We start from the raw sequence: 27,515 nt of genomic DNA, 5'->3' as shown, positions 1-27,515 counted from the left end.
GGAAGGATTGCCTTACTTGAGTGTTTATAAAATACTCATGCATTGCAATTTGTGTTTGTGGTGCAGGTAAAGGCAAAGTGTGATCGAGGAATCAAGGCAATGAAAAAGAGGATGTTCTAGGGACTCGATTGGTTGTTGTCTGGCATTGTTAGGTTGCTAGAGTTGGGTCATTAGAAACATAGCTAGGTTGCTGGTTCTATGTTTCTTGTTGGTTGATTATTGGATATTGGTATTGGTTATTTCCACTGTTGGTTGTGATTGTGGTTAGTGGGTATGGGACCACTAGTTGTAGTTTATTTATTATTATTATTATTATTATTTATTATTTATTATATATTTATTTATTATTTTTTTTTAAAAAACGGGTCGGGTCGTTTTAGTTTGGTATCAGAGCCCTTACGGTTCTAGGTTTGGGTTCACTAGGCTTGGTGCCGTAGATGTTTGAGATTGCATGTCTTGATTGATTATGTGAGTTAGTCAATTGTGTGTGTGGCGTGGAGTCCTAGAACATCCTCTTCGAGCCTACAGTGTGATTCCACGGTGAGTTTTGGTTTGTGTGTTTTTTGTGTTATGTTAAGATTGCTTGTTAGCCTCTGTTCTTGGAAGTGCAGTGGCTAAAGGTGTTTGAGTTACTGGTCGTGGACTGGGACGTGGTCGTGGTCATGGTCGGGCGGGTCCCGAGGCCAGCGAGTGTGTGGTCCAGAGTTCCACGAAGAGGTACGTCAGAGGGTCGCAAGCATATAAGGAGGGACCAGAAAGGGTTAGCCGGTGAGCGTGCCGGGGGTGCTGGGAACCCAGGTGTGGGGTTACAGCAGGTGGAACCCAGGGTCGAGATGATCGCTTGGCGGATCTGTTGGCGTACTGTTAGAGCGTTTACCGAGAGGGGTACCAGTGCAGGCTCCAGTTGTGCCGCATGTGGCGGGGTGCAGCCGAGGGCTGCGGATATTGAGGACTTTCCATCTTATGTAAGGAGGATGGAGCTGTGGTAGATGAATGGTGCGAGATTCTTTGCGAGAGGTATCGAGCCTAGAGAGGCGGAGAGATGGACATATGTAGTTGGAGCAGATATTTCTCTGTTTAGTGGGTAATTCAGTTGGATATTAGAAGTTGTGTGGGTAGGTGTAACATTGTAATGTTATACTCGTACCACGGGAAGTATCTTTGGTCGAAATATGTTTATAGTCTTTAAGGATTGTTGCTCCTGAAGGGATGGTGGTTTTCCCAGAATACAGATAGCTCGAGGGGCTGTGGGCTCCGAGAGTAGCAGAGGGGATGATGTTCTCCTGAGGGGATGATTAGTTCCTCTGATACCGAGATCTTGAGGATTATGGTCCAAGAGTGAGACGGTATAACTCGAAGACGAAGGTCTGAGAGTGAGATCGGTATGGCTCGAAGGTTGCGACCTAAGGGTGGAAGAGTTGTGAGCAATAAATGCCTAGAACGTGAGTATAAATATAACGACTGAATGTAGACCTAGAGAGAGTGCTGGTGGTTTAATCTCGGGTTTTGGATGTGTTGTCCAATAGGTCAGGATTTTATGACCGGAGCGGTCATGAATGTGTGGTTGTTGCGCCAGGATTGTGCGGCTGGTGGTGTTGGAGTCCCGTGAAGGGGAGTTGCAGCAGGTATGAGCCGGGAAAGGCATGTTGCCAGATACATAACTTCACGAGAAGCCTTCATGGCAGGACAAACTCATCGTTGCGACGATTTTGGATGAAGTTCATTGGAGATGGACAGGGTTGCTAGATTCGAGGTTTTGGTAAGCTTGTTTGAGGGAATAAGTCAAGTGGTTTGAGTTAGCGACCTGCAAAGCATTTGATGCGGTGAATCAGAATATTCAAACGTATGGTACTTGTTTGTTTTATTATGCTCGTATTGATGATTTGCTGTGGAGAATTGCCAAGCGGAAAAGCTATTTTGGGAATAAGCTATCTTGTGGAAGTTTTCTTAAGAGACAAGTTACTAGAGCTGAGGAAGTGACCAGAGGATTTGTTGAGCAGGGGAATCATTCATCTTATCATTTCACCACGGGGAGCGTCGGTGTTGTTCGTCAAGTAGAAGGATGAGGTAGGGGGTTTATGATTTTGTGGTAATGCCTTTTGGGTTGACTAACGCGCCAGCAGCGTTTATGAGATTGATGAACAACGTGTTTCAGGAGTTTCTGGACGTGTCTGTCATCATTTTCATCGGTGATATCCTGGTTTATTCTAAGAGTCATGAGGAGCATGCAATGCATTTGAGGGTAGTTTTGGAGAAGCTGCGGGAGCAGAAGTTGTTTGCTAAGTTGAGCATGTGTAGTTTCTGGCAGCGTGAGATGAGTTTTCTGGGTTACATTGTGTCTGCAGATGGGGTTTCTGTAGATTCGGAGAAGATTCAGTCTATTAGAGATTGGCCTAGACCGCAAAATGCCACAGAGATCTGGAGTTTCCTTGGTTTGACAGATTATTACAGGAGGTTTGTGCAGGGGTTTGCGAGCAGAGCACGTCCGATGACTAAGTTGACAGGGAAGGATGTTCCTTTTATTTGGTCACAGGAGTGCGAGGAGGGCTTTGCAAGCCTAAAGGAGATGTTGACTACTACGCCAGTGTTGGCTTTGCCAGAGCAGGGAGAACCCTATGTGGTTTATACAGATGCATCTAGAGTTGGTTTGGGGTGTGTGTTGATGCAACAAGGAAAGGTGATTGCCTACGTTTCGCGACAGTTGCGGAAGCATGAGGACAACTATCCTACTCATGACTTGGAGATGGGTGCTGTAGTTTTTGCCCTGAAGATTTGGATATCTTATCTTTATGGTGCAAAGGTACAAGTGTTTACAGATCATAAGAGCCTGAAGTATATATTCACTCAGCCCGAGCTGAATTTGAGATTGAAGCTGTGGATGGAGCTGGTGGCGGGTTATGATTTGGAAATAGCCTATCAGCCTGGTAAGGCTAACTTGGTTGCTGATGCTCTGAGTCGGAAGCCAGCGGCTTTGGCTCAGGAACAGGATATGGAGTCTCTGGTAGGAGAGATCAGTGTGTTGAGTCTCTGTGCTTTTTCACAAGAGTCGTTGGGTTTGGTGGCAGATGATAGAGCAGATCTGTTGAGCAGAGTGCGGTTGGCTCAGGAGAAGGATTTGGGGCTGGTGAATGCCTCAAAGGATGTTGATTCAGAGTATCAGGTTTCAGCTAATGGTACTATTTTGGTGCATGGGCGGATTTGTGTGCCTAAGGATGAGGAGTCGAGACAGGAGATCCTGAGAGAGGCTCATGCGAGCATGTTTTCTATTCATCCAGGAGCGACCAAGATGTACCGTGATCTCAAGAGGTACTATCACTGAGTCGTGATGAAGAAGGATGTAGCTAGTTGGGTCGCGAGGTGTGATGTGTGTCAGCTAGTGAAGGCTGAGCATCAGGTTCCAGGAGGGTTACTGAAGAGTCATCCTATTCCAGAGTGGAAGTGGGATATGATTACTATGGACTTCGTGGTGGGTTTGCCAGTGTCCAGGACGTTTGATGCTATTTGGGTCATTGTGGACCGGTAGACTAAGTCGCACATTTTCTGGCCATTAAGAAGACTGATGGAGAAGCGGTCTTGGCTAAGAAGTATGTGAAGGAGATAGTCAGGTTGCATGGGGTGCCATCGAGCATTGTGTCTGATAGGGATTCTAAGTTCACTTCGTTGTTCTGGAGAGCGTTTCAGGCAGAGATGGACACTAAAGTGCATATGAGTACAATTTATCATCCCCAGACAGATGGACAGTCGGAGAGGACGATCTAGACGCTGGAGGATTTGCTGAGGATGTGTGTGTTGGATTGGGGAGGCCATTGGGCAGATCAATTGAGCTTGGTAGAGTTTGCTTACAACAACAGTTATCATGCCAGTATTAAGATGGCTCTTTATGAGGCTTTGTATGGGAGGCTGTGTCGTACACCGTTATGATGGACTCAGGTGGGATAGAGGAGCTTGTATGGTGCTAGTTTTGTTCAGGAGACCTCAGAGAAGATTCGAGTTCTCAAGCTGAACATGAAGGAAGCTCAGAATCGACAAAGGAGTTATGCCGATAGGAGGAGGAGAGATCTTGAGTTTCAGGTAGGAGACAGAGTGTACCTTAAGATGGCCATGTTGTAGGGTCCAAATAGGTCATTAACTGAGACTAAGTTGAGTCCAAGGTATATGGGTCCGTTCAGAGTGATTGAGCGGGTGGGACCAGTTGCAGACATGCTGGAGTTGCCTGAGGTTATGCGTGCGTTCCACAAGGTTTTCCATGTTTCGATGTTGCGTAAGTGTCTCCGTGAGGATGATCAGTTGTTAGCTATGATTCCTGAGGATCTTCAGCCTAACATGACTTTGGAGGCGAGACCAGGGAGGGTTCTCGAGAGGAGGATCAAGGAACTTCGGAAGAAGAAGATTCCTTTGATGAGAGTCCTTTGGGACTGTGATGGTGTTGATGAACAGACTTGGGAGCCAGAGGCAAGGATGAAGATAAGGTTTAAGAAGTGGTATGAGAAGCAAGCCGCGACTTGAGCTTGTCTAGCCGGGTCCCATCTGTAATCCTTGGCTGGAGCGGGAATGGAGTGTTCCAGCCCATCTCTCTTGTTTACTCGGTCGCTTAGGGGTGGTTGGTTGTACGACTAAGTAACAAGATGAGGTGGTGTTCGGGGTACGAAATTTCCGTGAGGCGGTGGTTTGAGGGAAAGTTTCCTGAAATAGAAGTTTCTAAAAGTGGAAAGTTTCCAGAAATCGAAAGTCTAAAAATGGAAAGTTTTATGTGAGTAAGAATTTGTCCATTTTTAGTGGTTTTGAGCCTTGGAGAGGCTGGTGTGGCCTTCTTGGCGCGATGTTTAGCCATTGTGTGGCGTTTGTGGCGGGCTGTTTAGCCATTGTGTGGTCTTTGTGGTGGAATGTTTAGCCAATTGTGTGGCCTTTATGGCGGGTTTTTTAACCAGAGTTGCCTGTTTAGGCGGTCCTTCGGGATAAGTGGTATTCGTGACGGTCCTTCGGGACGAGTGGCATTGGTGGCAGTCCTGTTTAGGTTATTTGTTTGGCCTTTGTGGCGGTCATGTTGAAGACATTTTTTTGGCCTTGGTGGCAGTCCTGTTTAGGAAATTTGTTTAGCCTTGGTGGCAGTCCTGTTTAGGACATTTGGTTAGCCTTTGTGGAGGTCCTGTTTAGGACATTTGCTTGGCCTTTGTGGCGGCCCTAGTGGCAGTGAGATGATCCATGGGTGGTCATGAGGTATTCCAGTGAGGGGATATGTGGTTGGTAGGACATTGTGTTGTCTTACGCGAGCCACGGGAAGGAAACCTGGATAGGGATAGGGCTCAAATGTATTCAGAATTGTTTGCTTGCGACTCTTGGGCGACTTTAGTTCTCCTAGTACTACCATATTCCGAGACTTTGTGGCTTGGGAATATGGTTTGTATATTCCTATCGTTTCTGGTACGGCTATGCCATGGCTTTATCACAAGGGACCGGATAATCTGTTTTCGTCATGTGTATAAGGAGGCTAACCGTTTGGCTGACAGGCTAGCTAGCTATGCGCTTACTTTATCGCTTGGTTTTCATGGTTTTCCTTTAGTTCCACAAGTTGTTGCTTCTTTGTTGAATGAGGATGTTGCTTGTCATACATTGCCGCGACTAGTCCGAGTGTAATCTGTACTTTTTCTTTTTAATAAAGTTGGGGGCTCTGCCCCTGTCATTCACCAAAAAAAAAATATGGTTGGTATATCGACTTCGGATGACGATCCGGGGGCGCGCTGTAGGGTGGCAACCCAGGAGACGAATATTGGACTTCTTTATATATTATGGCATGCGGGCTTAGGCCCGATGAGGAGCCAATATTATGGCATGCGGGCTTAGGCCTGATGAGGAGCCAATAAAAACTCAAGGTTTAGTCCTGTGAGTAAAGGAAAGTCCAAAAGTCGAGAGCAAATAATGCCTGGAACGTGAGTCTATCACCTAGAGGTGACCTTTCGTAGATCGGTCAGAGGAGTGCGGACCGTGGAGACGGTTGCACGGGAGTCCTTGGCTGATGGTTGTTCGAGATTCGAGGACGAATCTATGTTAGTGGGGGAGATTTGTAACATCCGCGAACCGAAATCCCGGTGTAGAGGGTGCATCGGTCGATGCATAGCCGGTTTAGTGCGGACGAGTTTAAGTTAAACGCTGCGTTTTGGAGAAACTAGTCGAATAGACAATAGACAATAGTATATATCAAATATCACATTAATATCAAATTGTGTTCCAATAGACAATAGTATATATACTCTATTCAAGAGCTTTCAATACTTTTTCTACTACTTCTTGATATTGTAGTAGAATATTAGAAATTGTCTCACTAGCTTTTTCATCGTCATATATATATATATATATATGAGATAAATACATCTTTTACTTATTATTCACTTCTAGTGGAGAAACTAGTCGATGTTGACCACGACTTTATATATCATATCCACATCACGACCATTTTTGTAGCAACTTTCTTATCATTAGTGTGGCCTTTTTCATTTTACTTTATAGTTGTAACATCCGCGAACCGAAATCCCGGTGTAGAGGGTGCATCGGTCGATGCATAGCCGGTTTAGTGCGGACGAGTTTAAGTTAAACGATGCGTTTTGGGTTAGGGAAAACCCTTAACTCGAGTGTTTTGTCTCATTCGACGAGTTTAGCCGTTTCTGAGAGAAAAGAAGAGAGAAAAAGAGTTCTAATTGTTCTTGGTGAGATTTTAGAAGTTTGAGGCTGTTCCTGTAGAGATCTGTAGCTGGAATCGTTGTAGGAGCTTCCTGGAAGTGTTTTCTTGCTTGTTTGAGGTTCAGATTCGTCTTGGCAAAGGTAAGTGCATGACCATGGCTTATCTAAGCTGGAGATTTTTTTGATCTGCTTTTTTATGTGTTATTTGGCTTGTTAGTATGTTATTTGGGACGTTGGGAAGCTTTCTTGTGGCTTGGGATCGAGTTTTGTGGTTGTAGGAACGAAGATCCGGCAAGAAGCTTCGGGGAAAAATGATGCTCGGCATGTGCATCGGTCGATGCACTTTGTGCGTCTGTCGATGCAAGTGCAAGGACGGCGCATAAAATCTTGGGTTTCCGTGCTATGTCGAGCATGCGTCGGTCGATGCAATGGGAGTATCGATCGATGCAAGTGAACCTTGCATCGGTCGATGCAACCCCAACTGGTGTCGGTCGATGCATGCTTGGTGTCGCTCGATGCCGAGTCCTTGTTTGTTATTGGTGATTGTTGATTGTTGGTTGATGGTTTCCAAAGACAAGTCTCTTATCATCGACATCCAAGCCGAACTCAAGCTATGCTTGGAAAAGTATCTCCGAAGGTATTAAACTCATCTCTCCGGGCATTAAATACATTGTGGATAATGGTGAACAAATTAATGTATGGCATGACCACTGATTGCCATTAAATCCACCTAGACCAGCTCGAGGACTAGGGATTCATATGTATCCACACTTAAAAGTTAGTGATTTGTTATCTCAGGGTAGTTGGAATCAAAGTTTTCTGCATATCATCATTGATCCTGAAGATATACCCCATATTATAAGAGTTCGATCGTCCATAACAGGAGCAAATGATGTGATCACTTGGATTCATACTAAGGATGGCTTTACTCAGTGAAATCCAGGTATCATCTTCAGCGTAAGCTTTCACATAACAATCCTCCCAATAATAATACTGATACATCTGCTAGTAAGCCATTTGCAAAAGTTTGGGCTTATAACATGCCACATAAAATCAAGCATTTCTGGTGGAGATGTATTCATAACGCCTCACCAACTGCAGAAAAATTGAAAAAGAAGAAATACTGACTGATGATACATGTCAAAGATGTGGTGAAGATGCAGAGACCATCAATCATCTTCTCTTCCAATCCAAAGTAAGTAGAGATATCTGGGATCTTACCACACACTCTCAAAATACAGGTTCCTATTTCTCTTCAACTTCTGTAAATCAAAACATTGATCTGTTGCTGAGCATGAATAAAAACCAAAGAAACGATGTAAGCTTATTCCCTTTCATTGGTTGGCGTATTTGGAAAATGAGGAATGATCTTCTATTTAACAACAAAAAGTGGTCCATTCCAGATAATATTAACAAAGCTCTTTTTGATTTTCAGCAATGGAAAGAAAGCTTGAATGAAATCAAAGAGACTTCACAAAATGTTACAATTACAAGACATCAGGGTCATCCATCTTTGGCTACAACGAACTCTATCAGCTCCATTACTCAGCAAGCTTGTTTTGTTGATGGATCATGGGTTTCTCCAAATGATTTTGCAGGAATAGGATGAGTTTTATACAACAAAAACACACAATTTATTTTCCGAGGCGAGTGGCATCCATCACTCCCAAAAATACACTCCTTGAAGTGGAAGGTGAAGCCTTAAGATTGGCGGTTCTTCATATCAGAAGGTTGGGTTACAACAATGTTATGTTCTGTGGAGATGCAGAAGCTTTATATAAAAATAAAAGTCTATCAGCAAATAATCATCTGAAGCATCATCAAAGTGAGCATTCTCTTATTGTCACCCACTTGCAAGATATAAAGAACATTGCCAAATCTTATGAAGGGATAACATTTCTTAACGCACTGTAAACTTTGTAGCTGATCGTCTAGCCAATGACGCTAGAATAGCAAAGTCAAGCTTTGTAATATCTTGGAACAATGTACCTTAAGTTTGGTTTAGTATAAAGTTTGTTTCCCGACCAAATAAAAAAGAAAAACGACACATCAACATGATATTTTCGTTAATCATACATAGGATTAAGTTTGTTTTGTAGAAATGTTTCCCAATTAATATGTAAGGGATATCTCTAGTATACTAAATTTTGAATAAGTACAACTTCATATGCTTCATATGCTCTAGTATACTAAATTTTGAATAGTACAACTTCATATGCTTCATATGCTTATTATTTCAGATAAACTACTTTTATTTGAAAATTTGATACTTATTTTGGTAAATAAAATCGGACCACTCACCCCTAGAGGCACATGATATGAAGATACAACCCACTAAGCCAGGCAAATGAACATTTCAACAGAAAATGATTAACCTTCTTAAATCTTGATACTAGATTGACAACGCAAACATGCTAATGTCTATAAAAAAGGTTTCTATCCAACCACAGAAAAACAATTAGAGTCTTTCACCGAGAGATTACTTACTAAAATATTTAAAACAAAGAAAAATTTGAAGAGAGGAGAAGAGAGGTCGCTTGTTGGAGAGACATTTCTAAACAGATGGACACTTGTCAATTCATTATGACTTATTTATTATAAACAATTTAACTGTATTTTTGTAATTAATATATAAGTAAATATATATATATATATGTAAATAGTTTTAAATATTAGAGATAATAGTTATTCACTAAGATCTACTATTGTCATACAACTAACCTAGGATATATCTTTCGTAAGAAATTGGAAGGAAATATTTTTACGAAATTTATTCAAAAAAACCTACAATATTGTTTTGGTGTGAAATTGAAAAGAATATGTCCAACCAATTTTTTAGGAAATTCTCTCTTATAGTTTTCGTAGGAAATTAGAAGATATAAATTTCCTACCAAATTCCTTCGATGTATTTTCTATCAAATTTGTTCAATTTCCTACGGCTATATAGTTTTTTAGATTTTCGTAGGACATAATCCTACAACTTTCTCTCAACCAATATTCGTAGAAATTTTCATTGCGATTTTCTACAACTGCAGCTTTTTGTAAAAAAATAGTAATTATTTGGTAGGAAATTTTTCCTACCATAATTATAGTAGGACAATTGGTAGAAATTTACCATGTTTTTTATAGTGCTTAGACCACCATCTTCAATGGTAACCACCATCTTCAATGGTAATAACCAATGAGGGATTATTACCAATATTTATATATTTAGTATATTTATACATTTTTCAATGGTAGAACCTCTAGGGGTTCATAAGAATAAGTTTTTGAAAATAAAATTTAGTGTTTTCGGTTGAAGTGTACGAATTTTGGTGTATTGGACAAAGTAAAGATATACAAGAGACAAGTGAATTTGGTGTAATTTTCCAGAAAAAAAAAGTAAATTTGATGTAATTGGTGTTTAAAGTTTTCATAAGCACATTTTCTACTTGAGTAATATAAAACAGAGATTCATGACATCTTCTACATATCTTTCGATTTGAGTAATATAAAAACAGAGATTCATGAAATTTATATGAAAAACTATATAAGATTCCTTTGAGCTAATGACAAAGAATCCTAATTAATAAGGAGCAATTTGAGCTTATAAAAAAGAATTGATTTGTAGAGGTGTAAACAGATGCAATTTGAGCTAATAACAAATAACATATTAAGTAAATAACAAAGAACAACATATCATCCTTGACTTGAATACTGCATCTTAAAACAAAAGTTTATGCACTGATTTGGTGTTTCTGACCTCTTAACCCTTAGATATATCAATTTACGAATGACTTGGAATGCATAAGCTGATTCACTGACTATCATTCACCACTGGGGTTCGAGTAGCAATAAAGTTTTTCTCGGTACGTAAATAATATATAATATTATTAAAAAAATTATTAGTAAAATTTTAATACGAAAGGTAATATCATAGTAAAAAAAAAGAAACTAAAAATCTAATTCACAAGTAATAAATTTTTACATGAAAAATTTATTTTTAATTTTAACTACTAAAATTTATAAAGTATTACATGTAAGATTTTTTTTGATTTTTTTTGGTCTAGCCATGCCTTCAGTTACAAAATAAAATGTAATATTCAGTTTATTTTCTGAGATTCAGTTTTTTATTTATAGGAATTCTAACAAAATAAAATGTACACTTTAATTTTCATAGGATATGTTGTCTAACAGTTTTAACATTTTTAGAACATGAAGAATATGCTTCTAACAGTTTTAGAACATGAGTAAATGTTAGATAATGTATTCTAATTTTTGTACAACAAAGAAAAAAATATAGAATATGTACTTTAAATGTTGTAAAAATAAATATTTTAATTATTGTAGAACATAGGTAACTTTTAAAAATTTTAGAACATGTAGAGTGTAGAATTATAGTACATTATTTAAAATTTGTAGAACATGTAAAATATATAGAATACACATTCTAAATTTAGAAAGTTTATTATAAACTTTGTAGCTCATATTTTGTTCATCCAAACGGCATAACAATCATCATGTCTTCTTCATCATTTTTTATCTTTATTTCCTTTGAAAAAATTAGCTAAATTAATTGCAAAAAGTAGTTTACAGTGAGTTGACATATATTTATAGGATGCATAAATAAATAAATATTTAAATGTATGTCCTTTGTTATTTCCAATTGTCCTCTATTTTATGGTTAAAATGCAATTGGGAAAATTATAAATATGGGCACTTCTTATAACCTTCTTTCGAAGTAGGTACTCAATACAGTAACAACAAACAGTAGACGAAAAAGTCACTATTACTGACTCTTTTTCCCCCACCAAATGAACGAGAACGAGAGAATTTTTGGAGATGACGTCATAGGAGAGAGAGAGTTTTGCTAAAGCGAACAATATTTAATAACAATAAACGACGGGATTTCGGTGAAGATTCTAGTGACATCTCTAATGGCAACGGCAGAGCATGATATAGGAAAAAGAAGATCAATAAAATAAATACGTGGAGGGCTAAGATTAGAAGTTTAAATCAATGGTTGAGATCAGCTTGAGCTCAAAGACGCTTAAAGAGAAGCAACAAGCTGAATTGGATCATTCATGAGATTTGTGTGTTGAGTGTTATCTTCTTCTTCTTCTTAGTTTCTTAAATCTGTGATCAAGGCGTTGTACTCATCTAGCTAGAGCTGTTTCTTCTATCTATGCTTAAGCTTGTGAGATTTGGATTCTCGTTTTAAGTACGACGATTCAATTTGTGTTTGATTTTCAAGTATTCAATTAAGTTGCAGTTTCTCTGCAACAAAGGTATCAGAGCTGTGTCATCCTCAGATTCGTTTCAATGACGGTCAAACAATATCAGACGGTGGTTCATGAAACTATGACGGAGACTCGATCGACATCGTTTGGATCGGTGGTTAACAATACAGAAGAATCGATCGGAGCTCACAACGTCGGGCGATTCTCACGGCTTGTAACTACAAAACCGATCAAGAATCATTACGCTAGCACTGGTGAATCTGGTACGTCATGGAACAATTGTTTTGATGCTACACGTTTGGAGAAATTAGAGTCCCTCAGATTTAATGGTGATAGAATCAAGGATTGGCTGTTCCAGATCGAACAGTTCTTCTTAATTGATAATACTCCAGATGAATTCAAAGTTAGTTTTGTTTCAATGTATTTAGATGTTCTAGCTGCTACTTGTCACCAATCCATTTCACAATCAGTTTTGTGGAAGCATGTTAGGTGTAATTGGGGGCTTTACAAAATGTTGTTACAAGGATACTATTATAAGCTAGTGGATGATATTGCAAAGCTGAAACAGTTGCAGAAAACAGAAGGAATTGAGGAGTATCATGAAAAATTCAAGTTGATTAGCGACAAAGTGACATTTTCTGAAGATTACTTGGTTGATATTTACTTAGAAGGGCTGAGCACTGATACTCAGCTGAATGTTAGAATGTTTCAACCCAAGTCAATTCAACAATGCTTAGTGGTGGGAAGATTGTATGAGAAAGTTCAAGCCTATTGGAAAAGAGTTCAATATAAAGGGATTTTATCATCCAAACCAGAGCCTGATCATGCCACAGTTCTTTTTCCTACTATGGAGGAACCTATAGATACTATAGTTAAGCCTCACAAAACAGATTGTGGAGAATTGGAAGAAGTAGAAGTGGAGAAGGTTGATTTAGCGGAAACTGGAGTTATAGCTCATACTTCTGCTAATGCACTTTCAGGAATCTCTGATTACCAATCGATGAGGGTGAAGGGTTCTTATGGGAAGCAAGTGTTGTATATACTCATTGTTTTAAGTTCTATACACAACTTCATGGATCCTAAGGTAGCTGAGCAGTTGAAATGTGTTTTAAAACCTGCAGGGTTGGCTCAAGTATCAGTAAGTGATGGAAGAATGTTGGTGATTGATGCTAAAATAGATAAGTTTCAATGGGAATTTAGAGGCACACCATTTCAGACTGATCTGATGGTTCTTCCCTTGGGTGGGTGTGATATGGTGTTAGGCAAACAATGGTTGGATAATTTGGGGCTAGTAACTTGTGATTTTGAGAAGTTGGTGATGTAAATTCCTCTTGGACAGAAAAAAGTTCTTCTCCAGGGCATTCGACAAGGCTCTGTCAGAGACGTGAAGGTTGTAAAGCTTAATAAGCTGAAGGAAGATCAAGTTCAACATGATTTTTTACATGATTACTCTAAGAAGAAACAGAAAAACTGGGAGTTTATGGGGGAGCCTGAGAGAAACTGGGAGTTTAAAGGAACTGAAGTCGATAAAGGAACTGTCAACATTCAAATGCACATTTCTTTACATAAGGATAAGAAGGCCAATGAGGATGATCAATCGATTCAGAAAAAGAAGAATTTTGTTGGTGAGAAGACATTGTTGCACCAACAAGAATCAGTTTGGGACACAGATTTTGTTTTGGAAGGGGCTGAGTTTTGTGAGCAGTCAAAGTGTGTTAAGTCTCATATGGGGAAGCAAAGACTTTCTCCAAAATTTTGGATGTTCAAATACAAATCTGCTAAGGAAAATATATGGTGTCGTGAAAAGCAAAGCTGGTTCAACTTGGAGAAAAAAAGTACGGAGGAAGAACATCGACAATGTTGGTGTGGAAAACTGTTTGCAGCAACATGAATTGAACTGTGATGGGAGGTTCCAAATAAAGCACAAATGGCGTTGTAAACTCTTGCCATTGTTCTTAGAGAGGAAGACTGGTCATTCTAATGAGTGAGGGGTTGATACAAATCTGAGCAGCCGACTACTCTTTACAGCCTTCAATGGGAGTATACAAAGGTATATTCCTTGCAAATCAGCTTATTCTTTATCTACAAAACCTTGAGGTCAAGGTTTCTCAAAGGGGGGGGGGAGATTTGATATAGGAAAAAGAAGGTTAATAAGATAAATACGTGGAGGGCTAAGATTAGAAGTTTATATCAATGGTTGAGATCAGCTTGAGCTCAAAGACGCTTAAAGAGAAGCAACAAGCTGAATTGGATCATTCATGAGATTTGTGTGTTGAGTGTTATCTTCTTCTTCTTCTTAGTTTCTTAAATCTGTGATCAAGGCGTTGTACTCATCTAGCTAGAGCTGTTTCTTCTATCTATGCTCAAGCTTGTGAGATTTGGATTCTCGTTTTAAGAACGACGATTCAATTTGTGTTTGATTTTCAAGTATTCGATTAAGTTGCAGTTTCTCTGCAACAGAGCATAGATATCTCATGCTGTAATAAACCAAAATACAAACCACAAACGTTCGGAAACTGATCAAACTATGATCTGCAATCATATCATATTTTCAAAGAGAATATTCAAAAACAAGAACTCACCGGTAAACGATCAATTGGTTTAGCTTTCAACAGCCACTGTGGCAACTGTTTCTGCTGAGCTACCTATGATTTAACAACCTCTGGAGAAGACACTGAATCAATCTCAGCGAGTTCTCGCTCGTAACTCCGTAAAGACTGTGGACAACACTTCAATGTCCTATTCGTAGGCACAAAGCTCTTCAATGGCGTGAATAATTCCAAATTATTTGCAAGCCTGAATAAAAAAAAACATCAATCATACTGAGACAAATTCACAAAAAAAAACCTGAGATTTTTCTTAACCAAAATCAAAACTTTAACACAACCCACCTGGGGAAAACACCGGAGGCCGGAGCTTTAGCTGCAGCCGACACAGCTTGAAGATCCCGGTGAAGATTCTAGTGAACTACTAAATCCAGCGGCAGAGCATAGATATCTCGTAAAATTCTGGCTAACATTTACGACGACGAGGACTGTTGATACAACGTAGAAACAAACAGAGATGAAGGTTAAACTTGAAGAACTGCAAAACTAAAAATGTCTAAACGAGATTACACTAAACCCTAGTCACGAACTAGTGAACCCAAATAGAATAGTGTACAACTTTTCATCTATAACATTTTCGATTGTGAAACCTAAAATCTTAATGGTGAAAAGAAACAGAAAAACAATTTTAACAACCTTTGAAGATGTTAACAGTCTATAAATGAAAAAACGCTAAAACTTAATAAAAAACGAGTGAACCCAAATTGATTTATGTACGATATACATCAATTCATTTAAAATATTTAATAGAGGAAAACTAAACCCTAATAGATTGTAAATCGAGAACCCAAACTCTCAATATATTTAACTACCTTACGAGATGATAAAAGTTTGATCTCTTGACACGACATGTTCTTTTGATTCTATAAGGAACAAAGCATCTCATGTATTCACTATCACATAGGAAGCAAACATGAATGATTACTAGAAACTCTTGTGAATTGCAGTGTAATGAAATCTTCAGGAAAAAATGAAAGAACAAATGTAAATGATAATGTTTATGCTGGATTTTATGTTAATATTCAGTTGGTTATGGATCAAGCTAGGCACACTTGCATAATACATCAAACATCGTATCCATTTTCATAGGACAAAATAAAATGATATTTCAGTTTAGTATATGCGACTTTTATAGTGAAACGAGGAAGTATAACGTAAAAATTCACACTAGCTATAGATTCTAAAGGAGCAAACCTCATCTCTCTTTAAGTTTTGATAAGCATAAAACTTGGTGGATTATGTAATGGACTCATCATCCTCATCTCCTATCATTTCAATCTTCAAAATCGAAACATAAACTTAGAAAAAAAGAAAAAAGAAAAAAAAGTAAACGCACATAATTTCGAAAACACAGAAATACAACACAAAGAAGACGTAAACCACACAAAAAAAAAAAAAAAAAAAAAATCTAAACAAAACGTGTAAGACGTTCTCTCAAATTCCAGCAAGAAGCACTTGTAAAATATCACAGGCCTAAGAACTACTCACAATCAATAAGAACAACATAATTTCCCTTTCAGCTAGCAATTCTATCAAACCCCATAAAATTTCAATCGTCCAATAATTTAGCTAATTGATTGCAGCTTTGAATAGAAGATTGAGGAGACTCACCTGCTTCTGGAGGCAAAATAGAATATGATAATCATCGAGGACGAAAGGAGTGGTGGGAGCGAGGGATGCCGATGGCAATCTTAAAATCATCAGATTGAGTAGAGTTTTGAATCAAGACTTCAAGAGAATAATCAATCTGGAGTGATATAAAAAGAAGAGGAAATATGAGAGGAAGAATAAGCAGAAGATGATGGTGAATATGGAGATAAATAGGCCGCATCTTCAACCAGGATTTCAAATCGATGATGAGACCATCAAGCGCTTCCCAGTTGACAGGTATGGAATCCCTCATTATTTTTTTTCTTCCTAGATCTTCTTTTGTCGGCGACGAGAATCGGCCGGCGGCTATCGGTGACTGTGGATCGATCTCTTTGTGTGGTCGATTTTTTTTTTTTTGGAAGAGAACATAAATGACGTCAGTGTTTTAAGGACAGAGTAGACTTTTTACTACAGATTAGTACCTATGTTGGAAAGACATTTTGAAAGTGCCTAAAATAAAAGGAAACTAGTAGAAAAATGACTGTCAATACAATAAAACTAGAAGGTGTTTTTCTCGAGTGCTAGACATCTCAACTTAAAAGTAGAAGAGTTGACATAAAGTTAAAATGTGTAACCAATTAAATATCATAATTATATCTGACCTTTCCATTCTTCTCTCGCTTCACCATGTCTCGAGGCTCCCATCGCTTCGAAGAAACAATCCCCAAATCGTTTCATCTGTGTCACATTTGCCAAGTTTTTTTTGTTTTGGTTGGTACTTATATTGATTCGTCTGGAGCTTATATAGAGAATCATGGGTTATGAATCTGAGACATGGCCACATGGGCAAGGAACGGAATGTTACGTCAAAGGAGATTGCTACGACGGAGAATGGAGGAGAGCTCTGGAAGATTGACACAGTAGGTATCAATAGAAGAACAAGAATCATTACATCGGACAATGGAAGAATGGGTTGCTGAATGGTAACGGGACCATGATTTGGAGCAACGGGAACCATTACAATGGGTCTTGGGAAGACGGAGCTCCTAAAGGCAATGGAACTTTCCGATGGTCGGATGGGAGTTTCTACGTCGGTGTTTGGAGCAAAGATCCTAAAGAGCAGAACGAGACTTATTACCCTTCCACATCTTCAGGGAATTTTGATTGGCAACCACAACAAGTGTTCTATGTTGATTTGAGTTCATTTGTGGTTTCTACATGTCAGAACGCAGTTTTGCCGTCTCAGAAAGATGCTTCTTTGGTACGGTTCTTTGGAGCAGAGTAGTAATGTGAATATGACCAAGAATAGTAAGAGGCCGAGGAGGAGATTCGTTGATGGAAGAGTAAGTAATGGAAAAATAGAATTGATGAATAATGGTTCTGCCGTTCTGGTATCTTCAATTAGATGATAATACAGAGAGTAATAGATCATCATTAGGGTCATTGAGAATACAGCCTGCTAAAAAACAAGGACAAACTATCTCCAAAGGGCACAAGAATTATGAACTTATGCTTAACTTGCAGCTTGGAGTTAGATAACCAAAACTATTTTTGTTTTTTATTTTGTATTTGTTTGTTTTGCTTTTTTTGATGTTGAGTGTTGTTTTCGTTGGGAAAACATTCTGTAGGAAGACCAGCACCAGCACTACGTCTCATGATCTTAAGGCTTCCGCGTACGATCCAAAGGAAAACTTTGGACGAAATTCCAATATGAAGGATCAAAATACACTCTTCCACACCATTTTTGTGAGTTCAAATGAAAGGATTATTGTCCTGTTCAGGTTATAACCTCTCTTACTTTTGATTTCTTTTCTTGTGGTCTTGAGAAAACATATAAAAATATTTTGTTTCGTGTAAGACTCTCCGGAAACTATCTAATGTGGACGCAACAGATTATAAGTTATCGATTTGTGGAATGATGTCACAGGGAGCTATCATCTCCAAGAAAAAGTGGAAGCTTTTTGTAGTTGACCAATGTAGATCAAGACTATGAAGAAGGCATAAACTAAAGTAAGAGCTGCATTTTAACCGCTTAATTCTGATTATTATAAGTCACTCATGTGTTTGTTTTTTTCTCTTAACAGGTTTTTATGAAGATGCTCCGGGCTTACTACAATCATGACAGGCAATGTGAAAACACTTTTGCGTGTAATTGACTGGCACTGCACAGAAAAATGTCCATACCCTTATTGTATTCATGTCTCTGCATTGTTGTTGTTAACATTTTCAGTTGGATGTACTGATGAGAAAATACTTGCTTCTGCATGTTCGAATTATGATAATGGGTAATCTATTTTGTACTGGTCACTTCATCAATAGGCGGTTTGACATCAAAGGATCCTCTCATGGCCTCTTACTACTAAACCAGAGTCTGAAATCGAAATATGACGCTCAAAAATCAAAAATTTGTATTCAGATTGCAAAAGAATGGTCCAAGAATTCTCCAGGTGATTGATTCATTACTTATATCTCTTTTCACTTCTTTCATTAGTAAACCCAAAAATTTGAGTGTTTGATTTCTACCAGGCAAGTGGACAAAGACTGTGAAGTCACTGAACAAGAGAGACTCATAGAATAAAGTCTCTCAGTTGGTCTGATAAAGAGTTAAAGACATAAACTGCCTGAACGAGGTTCGACCATGGGATTACTAAAGCTATTGTAAACTTTGATAAAGACACATAATGTAACCTCTGGAAACTTCTGGCAAAAAGGTTTGTAAAAAGTTTTTGAACGAACATGAATACATTGCTCAACAAAAAGGCTACGTAAATTAATGTCAGCTCACTACAAACTAAAGTATATGTCCTTTATTATATATGTAGTATGTAAATGTTGTAAAGTTCAATTTTTGACTCATATATGATCATTTTCACTTGGAAAGACAAAATATATCAGAACAAGAGTTGAATAAAAATGTACTTTCCATAGCATCGTAATACAAGCAAAAAAAAAACATTATACTATTACAATAATAAGAAAAATTAGGCAACAAAAAAAAAAAACTAAAAACAAAAATATTAGCATTAAATATTGTCAAAAAAATTATTAATAATGAGTTTTGATTACAAACGAACAACATACAAAAATTATAGTTTTAGAAAACACAAAACAAAAAAAATACTTTTTTAGAACAAACAAAGTATAGCCTAGCACGGATACCATCCTAGTTTTGTTAATTTCTCGATGCAATTTTCCCTAAGCAAAATTATCCAAGGGACTAAAAAAACAAATAACAACGATTCCGCAGACAAACGACACCGTATTGGATCCCGTGATATGTCCAGAGCAATTGTCTCCGCAGTCTAATTGTATATATATGTAAAAAAAAAATTCCACCCCCGAAAAATAAAAATAAAAGGAAGGCCAGATACAGGCAGGAGGAAGAAGCCACCACCATGTTTTGATCATTTACTGTTGATTCAAATCTCAACGATCTTTGTGTCTACAGCTTCACTTGAAATCTCCCAATTCTAGCATTCCAATTTCATCACAGTACTCGCCTAGGGTTTTTTTTTCTCTTTCAAGAAACTCTCGTCTTCGTCTCTTGCAAGGAGAAAAAAAAGCTACAATTGGATCCAAAATTGAAAGTGAGAAGAAGAAGAAGATGAAGGCGATGGAGACTATACAGGATCTGATCGAAGAGGCTAAAGTACGAACCGTATGGTGGTGCTTGTGCATCTTCTCCGTCACCTATCTCTTGACCCGTATGTCAAATCTTCGATTTTGCTGTTTCGGTTCAATACTGGCTTCCTAATTTTTAGATAAAGAACTTGTATAACGAAGACAACACTAAAACTAGAGTCTAGGGTAATTTGGTTACTACTCTGTTCTTAGATTCTTTGGTTTAATCTTTTTATACACTTGTTGTTTGTTCTGTTCTGTATCTTATGGTGTTGTTAGTAACATAATGTTGTTGGCTTCATTGCTTTGGCATGCAGATACAAGTAAGTCTATGTGGATGAATTTGCCAATGGCAATCCTCATTCTTGGTTGCATGCGGGTTCTTTTGAACCAGATTGACTTCAGATGGAAAGCTGTGCCAACTCCAAGACAGAGTCAGTTGTCTTACCTTGAGAAGAAGCAGTTGTCTGTGAATGATGCACGTCTTTCTGGTATCCCACCTCCTCCAAGATGGAAGAAGAAGATCGACTCTCCTGTTGTGGAATCTGCGATTAATGATTTCATTGACAAGATCCTTAATGATTTCGTGGTGAACTTGTGGTACTCTCTGATTACGCCGGATAAAGAAGCGCCTGAATTGATACGAGCAGTGATCATGGATGCTCTTGGTGAAATTTCTGTAAGGGTTAAAGAGATCAATATTGTTGACTTGCTAACCAGGTACTGTTATTTATTTCGCCAGCAAATGTCTCGAGTTTTTATTGGATAATTAAAATGGATGCCTGGATTGTACAGGGATATAGTTGATCTGATAGGCGATCATTTGGAAAGTTTTAGAAGAAACCAAGCTGCTATAGGTACTGATGTTATGAAGACATTATCATCTGAGCAGAGAGATGAAAGATTGAAGTACCATCTTATGGCTTCTGGGGAACTCTATCCTGCAGTCGTGTCACCTGAGAGTGAGTACAAGGTATGAGGGATACTTCTGATGAAAATTATGTGGCCTTCTTTTTTTTTTCTCCTAATTAGGTTACGCTATACATATATGCTCTATGTTTTTGTTAACAGGTTCTTCAGAAAATAGTTGCTGGCATATTGTCTGTGGTTCTCAGACCACGAGAAGCTCAGTGCCCTCTTGTTCGAACAATAGCTAGAGAAATTGTTACTTGCTTGGTAGTTCAACCTCTTTTGAATTTAGCATGCCCCGAGTAAGTCCTTAACCTATCTCTGTCTTCCAGAAAGTTTTATTTGGTATCAAAATCTGCCTTCCAGTCTTTTCCTTGACCAATGTGTATAATGCAAACTAGCTAGGGACATATTTTGATTTCAGAGTCTCTGTTGATAAAATCTAATTTCCCTGGAAACTGACTGCAGATAAATATATAATTTTTCCTGGCTTCTCCTCGGTGCTTTCCATATACTTTGAACCCTGTCTTTATAATTTTTCTAAGGTAGATGCCAATTTTTATTTTTTTGCCCCAGGCGTATCAATGAGGTGATTGAGATCGTTATCAATCTTATTAAAGAGGGAAACTTTGAGCAGTATACGGGGGAAGAACAGAATGTTAACTCTGCCCCATTGTCAGCCTTTGATAATCAAGCAAAAAATATGAACTTGACAAAAGAGCAGAAATCACCATACATAGATGACAGACACCCAGAGCTACATGTTCAACAGCACTCTGCTGATTGGGCTCGGATGCTAGAGGTGGCAACGCAAAGGAGAACAGAGGTTCTTACTCCTGAAAACCTTGAAAATATGTGGACGAAAGGAAGGAATTATCAAAAGAAGGAGTACAAAAAATCTCTGAAAAAGGGTTCCTTGGGTAGTAATTCGATAGAGTGCCTGAAAAAGCAGAGCTCCAATTCGAGAACTTCTAATGGAGCAAAAGAAAATGCAGTGGCACAGTTGCCACCTAAAGCAAGCGTTGATAAGCAGTCACAAGCACAGATGGCTGAGGAATTGAGTAAATCATCTTCATGTGAAGGAGGGCACCACATTGATGAGGCTGATGTTAGAAAGGAATCTCGTTCAGATGGAAATAAAAATAGGCTTAAGAGATCCAATAGTACATCAGATCTTAATCTACGTCCTGAAACGAGTCTGGCACTATTAGGAGTCAGTGAGGGGCCTTTAATCACAGAATTCTACACCACAGATTTGATCCCCAAGCACAATGATAACTATAGAAGTGATAATAAATCCCAAAGCATTGTTCTTCACAAAGAGGGTCAACACTGCCTAAAGCTCAAATGTCGAGTAAGCTCCGGTCTTGATATTACTTTTGGATTTTGATAGACGGTTTCTTAAATTTTTGTTTCCGTGATAGACATGCACTTGACCTCTTCCATTTGTCTGTATGTGTGTGTGTGTGTGTTTTGCAAATAATTATGCTATTAGGTTTTTGAAGATTATTTCCTACGTCTGTGTATTGCTGCAGGTTCTTGGAGCTTATTTTGAGAAGAGTGGATCAAAATCATTTGCAGTATATTCTATTGCGGTGACAGATGTGGAAAACAAAACTTGGTTTGTTAAGAGAAGGTATTTTTCGTATCATTTCTGATAACAGGAAAATCATATTAGTGCATCATTGAAATTCTTTTCTCATGTCACTAGCTTTTGATGTTTATCTTCGTCGTAAAGGCACAAAATTACTGCAAAGTTATCGTAAAACATTTATTTTCTTCCCTCCAGATACAGTAATTTCGAGCGATTACATCGTCAACTCAAAGAAATCCCGAACTACAATTTACAGTTGCCTCCCAAGCGTATTTTCTCATCAAGCACCGAAGATGCTTTTGTTCATCGTCGCTGTATTCAGCTGGACAAGTATCTACAAGTATTATCTATCCCCTTAGCAACATTAAAACGTAATTACCATCACCATTCTTTATGAGGGACCTTTTTTCCTTGTCTGCAGGATCTCTTGTGTATAGCTAACGTTGCTGAACAGCATGAAGTTTGGGATTTTCTAAGCGAAGCCTCTAAGGTGTGGATCTAATCAAGTGCCACCCCCAATTTTCATTACTATTATTTTCTTTTAGGTAGATGATCTAATGATTGTCTTTTTTCGTTCTGTAGAATTATTCTTTTGGAAAGTCTTCATCAGTGATGAAAACTCTTGCAGGTATTGTTCGCTGCTGTTTTAGTAACTTGTTGCTGTATATAGAAGTCAGATATCGCCTTCTATTCATTTATACGAAAATCTTTATCCCTCTTGTTATGCCAAAAAACTGAAATCTGGGAAAACGCTTAGAATGAAGAGAGAAGTGTATATATTGTTGTCTGGTTGCTTTACTTTTCCATTTTACTAAATTTCATCTGTTGGAATTGAGCAGTTAATGTTGATGATGCCATGGACGATATTGTACGTCAGTTCAAAGGTGTCTCAGGTGGCCTTATGCGCAAGGTTGTAGGATCTCCACTTGAAGAAAATGATCATGCTCCTGCCCGCCACCTCTCCTGGAGTGTAAATGAATTAAGCACTCAGCTCTCTAAGGAAAGCGCAACTGAATCTATGCACAGCAGCATTTCTGATACTGAAGACATCGACAAACTTGAAGAGAACACCCAAGGGGAAGATAGATTTGATTCAGAAGCTAATGGGTGGCACTCAGATAATGAATTGAACTCTAAGTCTTTTCCACCAAGAGTGGTTAGACGTCTTGGAGAGCCTGAGAATTTTTCCTCAGCAAAGGAAAGTGATTTTAAAGCAAAATCTGAAGTTAGGGGGTCCACGGATTTGCAGCATGTTGATCCATTGACGGCTTTAGTCCAGAATCCTACTGCCATGCCACCCGAGGTATCCCATATGCCCCTAAAGTCGTCCTTGCACAATCTGCAGTTTTATATACCTTGATTAGACTTTGTCATTTAGCTTATGTATGTTCCCCAACTAAAAACTTCCATGACTGCACATGCTGCCTATCACGCACCTGAAATTGACTATGATTAATGATACATATCACCAAAGCGATTTTAAGTTGCTAGCCTACTATTTTGGAATCATCTAATTCTGGATATCGTCATACTTATCCTCTGTTTTTCATTACAGTGGATGCCGCCCAATGTCAGTGTGCCGATTTTGAACTTAGTTGATAAAGTGTTTCAGTTAAATAGAAGAGGTTGGTTAAGGTGAGACAAAGTAGCAATAAGTACTATTTATTTGACTAGGTTCCATATTAAATGGCATTTTTGAATAATTTTTATATGGTGTCATTATAGGAGGCAAGTTTTCTGGATATCAAAGCAAATATTACAATTAGTTATGGAAGATGCTGTGGATGACTTGCTACTGAGGGAGATATGTTGGCTGCGGAATGAAGACACAGTTGCTCAAGGAATTCGTTGGGCTCAAGATGTAAGAACTGGGTTTTCTTTGATTTCCTGCTGAACTTTCTTTCACCTATTTCCGTAATCTTAGAGACCTCACCATCATGTTTGATCATGCGCTAAATATTTGTTAACTCAAGTAGAATATGATGATTTAGGAAAATCATTATGCCACACATGCTTAGTTTACACTGATTAGTGCCGGAAGCCAGAGCAAATAACATTACTTGTAGAGTGATTGCTCTTATTGCTGCTTACAATCTTGTCTGCGTTTTCTCTCCAGATTCTTTGGCCAAATGGCGTATTCTTTACAAGAGTGAATGACAGTCAAGAGGTATCCGATGAGACCGACCCTAGTGAAAAAACTTTTCAAATGGCTGGCCAACTTGGTGGTATGAAGGTAGCTAAACCCAGTTCCTTTGAGCAGCAACTTGAGGCTTCACGTAGAGCTAGTGAAATCAAGAAGTTCCTTTTCCGTGAGTATCTTAGAGACCCCCTCCAGTTGACGTATTGAGTTAGTATAGTTTTAGCAGATATTAACATTTTGGTTTTTGATCAGATGGCGCCCCAACAGCCTTAGTGAGCTTGGTAGGGCACAAGCAGTACAGGAGATGTGCGAGAGACATCTTCTATTTCACCCAGGTTAGGATTTCTCTGTCTCACAGTTAAAACTGGTATTATTTATGGTGTAAAAGGGTTTGATTAGGTTGTTGCATCATCATCCATCATTATGGTCTGACTAATACTTTACACTTTTTAATCGCAGTCAAACGTATGCATAAAGCAACTCACATTTGCAATACTGGAGCTGTTACTTCGATCAGTATTCCCCGAAATGCAAGATCTTCTGAGAGACATAAGGGAGAATCCGCACGGTCGGTCAGAGTAATAACACATGTTTATATGGAGGAGGTAGCTTATGATTGACTTGATCCAGTTTTATCTTTCTCTATGTTAATTTTTGATTTTTTTGTTTTTTCTAAATCTTGGTGATTTTTTGGGGGTTCTTAATATTCTTCCATGTGTATAAAAACAAGTGCTAGTATCAATCTGTGAGGGTTTTGAATACAACAGTGACAAAAGGGTTCTTGTATATAAAACCTCTTGACTCTTGTGTGCGGAAAATAGTCACTGAAATGTAGTTTTTGTTTGCACTCTTGGAGATATTACTTGTAGAGTCAGTTATTTGCTTCATCATTGTAACTCATTGGGAAGAAATGAAAGTTCAAAACCTAAATAGGAGCCCCAATTACATAGTACCTGTATTATTACACTTTTTCTCTCTTAAAGCAGCCCACCACTCAGAGAATCTACAGCATTTGCGTAGAGGTTAGTAAGCGAGTACTGCCTCAGATTGTTTACTTCGTACCAAGTGTTCAATGACTCGAGGTTCTTGTCTGTTCCCGAAAATGCCACCTGAATTCCAATGTTGCAGTTAGCTTCACCTCCATTAGCCTTGCACTTTGATGTTGGAATAGCGCAATCTGTCCCATTCAGACACACGGACGAAGTTCCTCCATTGCACATATCACATCCGAAGCTCTTCCAGAACAGATTTTGCAACACTCCCTTCTGAAATTCCATTACCTGCAATACATTTGCCAACTCTATTATTGTATGTTATCTTGCATGTTTGTTTCCTACGGGGTTTATCCATTACCAGTGTGAAAGCTGTGATTGTGTTGCTTCCATCTGCGACCTTCACAGGATAAGATCTTGCTGCGTATTTTGAGCCCGCAAATCCCACCATGTATCCTCCTGCTTTACTCTTCTCACAAAACACGTCCAAAATAATCTTTACTTCTTCAATCTTTGTGCATGATTGTGTCTCATTAAGATTACATATACAGAGAAAGACTTACCGGGTTAAACTTACTTGTGTCGATGGAGAGAAGAGAGATCTCATCCACCTTAGGTCTAAAAAGCGCGAGCTGTGACATTTTCGCAGCTAAACCGAGACGAGAATCGCAAGGGGAAAGCTGGACTTGGTCAAGGAAGAAAGCTTCTCTGCTAGAGATGGCAAGACAAATGGTGAAACCATCTCCTTTGCTTATTTGAGTGTCTGAACATGGACTGTACACCGCGTTGTTGTCCGATGCTCCAATCAAAACACTCATCACTATTATCATCATGATCATCATCATCATGGTGGTTAAATTCACCATTCTCATCTAGTTTCTTAATAACCAAGAAATCCCTGTAAACACAAATTCCAAAATAAATTAAAAATATATTTTTAGTTTGTTATAATTAGAGCATAAACTCTATATTTAGAAATGGCTAATTTGGGAGACAGAGATCCAATCTATATTAGGATAGCTAATAATTCCAAGAAAGTTTTAGAATAAACTCTATATTAAAATATATTTTAGTTTATATTAATTAGAATGAAATTACAAAATAAATTAATAATCATATTATATGAATTATTTCCATTAAAGTGAAGAAATAAAACAGAAAATTATTAATGGAAATTATGATTAAAAAGTAGAAAAAAAAATTGAATATCTTATAATATAATAACTCTTTAGGTGACATGTGTCAAGTTCTTAAAGAAAATTTTAGAATGAACTTTCTTTATTATATATATAAGACATACTAAAAGTTTCAGTTTTACCAAGAAATCCACATAGATAACAAAGAGCAAAAAATTTCGGACACGGGGTGATGAACTGATGATTACATGATTTCCTTTTTAATTGGACCAATGAAATCAATTCAGTAACAACGTGTATACCGATTACTAGGTAAGACGACGAAAAGCAATCCTCGTAAAGCAAGTTTCTCCTTTTCAACTAAAGTCTAAACTCCAAACACATGACTTGCAAAACAGCCGTCACTTACTCGCAGTTGACATTTTTCTCCCTATAAAATTAAAACACTAGATCAAGCAAACAACACACAAAGAAAACAAGCTTACAAGCATACAGTTTGATTCTATGCTTTGTAATGGTGCCATCGTAGCCCGTTACAAAGCAATTATTACACGTTAAACGTTTGGGATGGAAGATTAAGTCGGCTAAGAAACCAATATTGAGGATCGGGGGATTGATCACACCAAATATTAGAGCATTGCAAGATCGATCTAGGACATTGCACCGACCCGATATTGAGAATTGATGCTCAATCAATGTCTCAACTTGTCTCGCTTCTTGGTAGGATGCGCGGGGCCTCATCATATGTCTACCAGTTTTACACCGCTCCCAAGGTTGAAAGGAAGATCATACTCCCAAAGCAAGATATCACATCCATTCGTTCGAGGGACAACATCATCTTCATTCCTAGTGAGGAGTCGCTCTACAACGCATGTACCGACCCACCCATCGTAGCCCGTTACAAAGCACAACTAGGAAAGGAGAAAGCAACCGCTAATCCATCTCATCAAGACACATCTCAAACGGGTCCATCTCATGAGAGTGGGCCTCCTCGAGATCCTTCCGCCTCTGGAAATGAACGTTTGTTATTTCC

General features: G+C 38.4%; 2 protein-coding genes, 1 long non-coding RNA gene and 1 pseudogene across 4 annotated transcripts; 3 read left to right on the top strand and 1 right to left on the bottom strand.

The window, feature by feature from the left end:
• Positions 1 to 15,828: 15,828 nt before the first annotated feature.
• LOC104766908 (uncharacterized) lies at positions 15,829 to 18,849 on the top strand. The gene is made up of 5 exons (XR_015591465.1): positions 15,829 to 16,387; positions 17,719 to 17,871; positions 18,018 to 18,100; positions 18,175 to 18,537; positions 18,617 to 18,849. It is a non-coding gene; the product is annotated as an uncharacterized LOC104766908 (long non-coding RNA).
• LOC147920715 (uncharacterized) lies at positions 16,522 to 17,630 on the top strand (annotated as a pseudogene).
• Positions 18,850 to 19,394: 545 nt separating the features above from the next.
• Positions 19,395 to 25,284, top strand: LOC104766910 (uncharacterized). Of its 2 annotated transcripts, none has more exons than XM_087501536.1 (15): positions 19,395 to 19,794; positions 20,029 to 20,431; positions 20,507 to 20,684; positions 20,783 to 20,922; positions 21,197 to 21,974; positions 22,156 to 22,256; positions 22,410 to 22,554; positions 22,636 to 22,704; positions 22,797 to 22,842; positions 23,054 to 23,517; positions 23,770 to 23,849; positions 23,940 to 24,075; positions 24,331 to 24,523; positions 24,607 to 24,689; positions 24,814 to 25,284. In XM_087501536.1, the coding sequence occupies exons 1-15, from the start codon at positions 19,695 to 19,697 to the stop codon at positions 24,934 to 24,936; spliced, it is 3,039 nt and encodes a 1,012-aa protein (XP_087357662.1). In that variant the 5' UTR covers positions 19,395 to 19,694; the 3' UTR covers positions 24,937 to 25,284. The 2 variants fall into 2 exon arrangements, with proteins under 2 accessions (XP_087357662.1, XP_087357663.1); XM_087501537.1 differs by having other exon boundaries at positions 19,399 to 19,897.
• On the bottom strand, positions 25,214 to 26,367 carry LOC109130887 (uncharacterized). Its single transcript, XM_087501538.1, has 3 exons — positions 25,910 to 26,367; positions 25,708 to 25,815; positions 25,214 to 25,634 (listed from the first exon to the last, which is right to left on the bottom strand). Exons 1-3 carry the CDS (start codon positions 26,216 to 26,218, stop codon positions 25,332 to 25,334), a joined length of 720 nt encoding a protein of 239 aa, XP_087357664.1. The 5' UTR covers positions 26,219 to 26,367; the 3' UTR covers positions 25,214 to 25,331.
• Positions 26,368 to 27,515: the final 1,148 nt, after the last annotated feature.

The sequence above is a fragment of the Camelina sativa genome, chromosome 19 (assembly GCF_030686135.1).
Source record: "Camelina sativa cultivar CO46 ecotype springtype chromosome 19, ASM3068613v1".
NCBI classification, from domain to species: domain Eukaryota; kingdom Viridiplantae; phylum Streptophyta; class Magnoliopsida; order Brassicales; family Brassicaceae; genus Camelina; species Camelina sativa.
Note: the sequence above shows the minus strand (reverse complement) of the source record. Positions and strands in the feature narration are given on the sequence as shown.